Source organism: Anarhichas minor, unplaced genomic scaffold (assembly GCF_050575085.1).
Source record: "Anarhichas minor isolate MPS153535 unplaced genomic scaffold, ASM5057508v1 ptg000216l, whole genome shotgun sequence".
Lineage (NCBI taxonomy): Eukaryota > Metazoa > Chordata > Actinopteri > Perciformes > Anarhichadidae > Anarhichas > Anarhichas minor.
The window spans coordinates 75,620-80,588 of NW_027466662.1; the positions used below are offsets into that span (position 1 = coordinate 75,620).

At 39.8% G+C, this 4,969-nt stretch overlaps 1 gene segment (V, D, J or C); it reads right to left on the minus strand.

Moving 5' to 3' along the window:
- Positions 1-1,307: 1,307 nt before the first annotated feature.
- Positions 1,308-4,557, minus strand: LOC142944372 (Ig kappa-b4 chain C region-like). The segment is given in 3 exon segments: positions 1,308-2,089; positions 2,293-3,712; positions 4,534-4,557. A coding segment is annotated over 1 exon segment (264 nt).
- Positions 4,558-4,969: the final 412 nt, after the last annotated feature.

Below are 4,969 nucleotides of genomic sequence, written 5' to 3' on the forward strand. Positions count from 1 at the left end.
AAAGAAGGAAGGTCCCTCTTAACATGTGTCTTTAGCTGCTTTCTACCACAACTTCCTCAAATCTTTAGTCTAACACTTCCACAGTTTTGGAGCCAGAGCCACAAAGGCACCTTTAAGCCTTTAGAGATGGAAACGCAACAAGCTCTGATCATAGCAGGACAGATGTAGAGGAGATCATGCAGGACAAACTCACAGCTTCTCTTCCAATGGCTTCCTTTCATCCTTTAAAACCAGCTAAACACTGTTAGGCTGCATCGAGACAATTATCAGATGTGACGTGAACATAATCCCTTTAGTTCTTCTAAAAATCATCACCTAAAGTTATGAAATATTGGTGATCTGACCCAGTGATCAACCCAGTCTCCTGTGATCTCATGGATCATTTCCACACACACAGACTGTGTTGTCATCGCTTTCATTCAAACATTTTGTTGAATCAATTCTCTTTCATATGACGCTGATGATATCCCGCTTTCTATTTCTAATCTATTTTCTTTAATGTATTCAGATATTAAAAAAATAAAAGCAATTAAGTTAAATTCTTACAACACATGAGTCATAATCAAGAGCAGACTCCAGTGGTGTGAGACGATGTAGTTGTTTTCCATCACAATGCTTTTAATGATGTGTCGTTACCAAAGTTAATTCATAACAAAACAAACCTGAAACAACCATGGAGAACATGTTCCCCTTAAAGTATGAAGAAGTGAATATAAAATAAGGATATTGTTGTAATTATTACAGTTTTTCTCGATTGCTAAGTCACATTTCTTGAAATGGTCACCCATTTTCTCAAAACTGTAAACACAAAACCTCATCTTCAAGCACTATTTACAAAACCTCTGAATCCTCTTGCAAAATGAAACTTTCGCCTCAAAACAGTTTTACCTGTGCTCAAAATCAAACACTGCTCTCAAATCATAAACAAAGTGATCAAAATAATATACACTATCAAGCAGTCATTAAACAATACACCAATAAATATAAAACACATTGTTCAAAACATATAGTTCTCAGGGAGAAGTAGATTTTTAATCTCAAAACAAATTTCATATCAACGAAAACATGTTCTATTACAGTATCTCAAAATTGATCAGAAATTACTACTGTGCTTTGATCTTTGCAATTTATTTTGTTCTTCCTCCTCCTTGTACCCCTATTTTTACAGTACTGTACCCTGCATCTCACAAACGTGTCCTTTGTCTCTGTGATACTGTAATTCTTGTTCTTTGTTGATATGAACCTGCAACCAGTCAAAATCTATTGAGCAGTCAGTACTGTTCCTGTAACAAATAGAAAGCACGATGTTCAAGGCCATACAATTTGTTTATTGTACATTATACAGCCTACAATGCACTGTAGGCCTACTACAGTATACAATACAGTAAAAGGGACAAAAATCAAAGGAGTCAACATGTCATCAATGTGCTTCTTCTTGTCTTTGGGCTGGGTCAGGCCAGAGCACTTCGTCGACATCACAAGCAATATTTTCTCTCCTGAGGCAACGGGGGAAGAAGCCTCTTGTGTGCCGTATCCAGCCCTGACATGATTCCTCACCTATATCACCACAGGCTAATTCCATGGCTTGCAGCAGATTTACTCTGGTGTAGGGTTGTCTATCATACACTTTCCATCTCCATGAGGAGAAAAACTCCTCAATCGCATTCAGGAAAGGCGAGTATGGAGGGAGGTACAAGGTCACAAACTGACCATTGATGTTAAACCATTCCCTTACCTGAGCAGCTCGGTGGAAACTGACATTGTCCAGCACTATCACATTGGTGGGAATGGGATTCTCATTTAGCTCTTGACCCTGCTGCTCAAATAAAATATCTCTTAGATTGGCCAGCAATCTTAGAAGATGCTGGGTGTTATATGGCCCGAGTGTAACATGGTGATGTAGAACACCGTGGTTGCTGATAGCAGCACAGATTGTGACATTGCCACCTCGTTGACCAGGGACTTCAACAATGGCCCGCTGTCCAATCACGTTTCGGCCTCTCCTTCTCCTCTTTGTTAGATTGAAGCCTGCTTCATCGACAAAGATTAACTCATGGGGTCTGTCCAAGGATTCCAAGTCAAATATTGTCTGTGTAGGAACACAATATAATGTATGTAGAATTTAGTAAGTTGTACAGAGACAGTGCTATATTGTAGAGTTCAATTAGGCCTACTGTATGCACTTCTGATTCACATACATTGTATGTACTGAAGAGTAATGTCATTCACATAGTATGTGGCAGTACTGTAGACAATCTGGATTACAGTAAATGTGTCTGAATGTACACTTACTTGCACATACTGAGCTCGCAGTTCTTTCACCCTTGGTGAGTTGCGCTCAAAAGGTACTCTGTATACTTATTTCATTCGTATCCTGTTACGATGGAGGACACGGTCAATTGTGGAAATGCTCACACTGTCGATTCCCTGGAAGTCTGTGTTGTCTTGTATCACTCGTTCCTGGATTTCTCTGAGTCGTATTAAATCATCTTGAAGGACCATGCCCACTATAACGGTCTCTTGCTCCTGAGTGAATATAGCTCTCCTTCCACCTGCATGTGGCAGCCTTGCAGTTCTACAAAAAGTAGATGTGCAGTTACAAAACATATTCATGCAGTACAATACATACAGTGATGAACTTTACAAATGTCTATTGAAACAGCTGCATATAGTGTAGTACAGTAAATTTGCAATTACAAAAATACAGTAGCATACTGTACCTGTTCTCTTCTCTGAATGTCCTCACTATGGTGGACACAGAAAATCGGCTCAAATTGGGGTGCACTCTAAGTCCTGCTTCCCTCATTGTCAGTCCGTGGACTATAACATGGTCTATGACTGTTGCTCGAATTTCATCAGATATTTCCACTCTTTGTCTTCCTCTTCCTATTCGTCCTCCTCTTCCTCTTTCTTGCCCTCCTCCTCTTCCTCCTCGTCGCCCACCTCACATACGTACTTGCCCTCGTCCTCGTCCTCTCACATTGTTTCTTCTATCCATTCTCAGACTTTCTCCTTCCCACCTTCAACCACCTGTTTGCTCTCTAAACTGGCTTATATTGGTTGTGTCACATCATTTGATACAAGTGAAATCAATTTTGAGTGATTGTGTTTAATCAATGACATGTGTTCTCTATTTGTATTTGATTGTTGCCACTTGTGTTTACCAGTATGGATGACATGTGCATTAGACTGAGAATGTGTTTTGAGTTTTGCTGAAAAGTCTAAGTGAGATCTGCAAATTGTGTTTTACCAAGTGAAATAGTTTAAGGTATTGACAACAGACTGCACAGAGAGAGAGAGAGAGAGAGAGAGAGAGAGAGTTACAGACTGAGATCAGTATCAGAGTGAAACCAGCAGCAGAGTCCCAGTGAGTCAGGTCAGGACTGGGAACACTGGTCTCTCCTCAGTGTCTCTGAGAGCGGAGTCTGGGAGCCCTGGGTGGCCTCACAGGTCACAGAGCCCACCTTCCTCCACTGGTCTGCAGGGAGCCTCAGGGTGCTGCTCCAGCTGTAGTGGCCGTCCTTCTCCAGCACCCCGGGGCTCCTGCTCTCCTCCCAGCTGCTGCTGCTGCTGCTGCTGCTGCCGTCCACCTTCCAGGCCAGACTCCAGTCTGAGGGGAAGCCCTTGTTGGCCAGGCACATGAGCGTGGCCTTCCCCTGCTGCAGCTCCTCACTGGAGGGGGGCAGCACCGTCAGGGTGGGAGGGACATCACCTAGGAGACACCAATCAGCTTAGAGGACAGGGACCACACAGCTGTCAATCAAACACCAGACACGTGGACACCTTCACTGTGAGAGAGTTGATTTCCTCCTTTAAGGAGTTTCTGTCAGATGTTCTTTCTGCTCCACCAGTCACTCACTCACACATTGTTTCACTTCCCTTTAAGAAGCCTCTCATGCATATCAGCACAGAGAGAGTCATCATACAGGATGAGCTGAAATATATCAAACTACACTGGAGATAAAACATCAATATGTGGACAAATATTAAAGCTTAATCATCAGAAACCTTAACTAAACATTACTTATAAATATTTAGTGGAAACATTTACAAGTACAGAAAATGAAGTGACTACAATCAAACGTTCTTCATGTGGATGTCAGTCATCAATAAAAACTGTTCAAAGATTTAAAAATTTGGAAACAATATTTGACACAATGAAGAGGTTTTGCACATTTTCAAATATCTTCATCTTCACTCTGTTCAATTTTGTTTTCTCATTGTGATTCTGAATTTCTTTAAAAACTGTTTTAATTGAGTTAGAAATTAACCAAAACTTTTTAAACATTTGTAGAAGTTTTATCTTTTTTACATTTCCAGCTGTTTAAGTTCCAGTAGGAGAGGAATGAGTAAACACATGTTTAGTAAAGCTGCTCTGAGTTAGTCTCCATGATAAAGGAGCAGAAATAAACACATGAATCCTAAAAGTGTACGATTAAAACAAGATGTATTCATCTGCCTCAAACATCCAAAAACTACATTTAAAACATTACTTTAGAATAATTAGTTTAGTATTATTGTGCAGAAACTTACTTCCAACATTCAGTCTGGTTCCTCCACCAAAAGTCAACCACAGTGATACAAAGTCATTGAGCCGCCGTACAAAAACCTCTCACTGTAGAGAGACACGCTCTCTGACTCTGACACAAACAAACTCAACAAACACATTCACAGTTTACACATTGCATTTAATAAATGGTTGAATTACTAAAAACGGATTCAGAAATGATACATATGTATTTAACAATTTATTTTAGAAATGTTAGACATCTATGAGCAATATTAACTTGACTTTCACCAAAATGAATTGATGATTGATCAAGATATTCCTGAAGAAAAACTCTCCAACAAATCCTGACAAATGTAAATAATTATCATAAACTCATGTTTATTTTATTCTATGATAAATTAAAAACACTATTGTTGTTTAAATCCGTCCCACAGTGATGTTGATGTGTGTTGTAGTGAA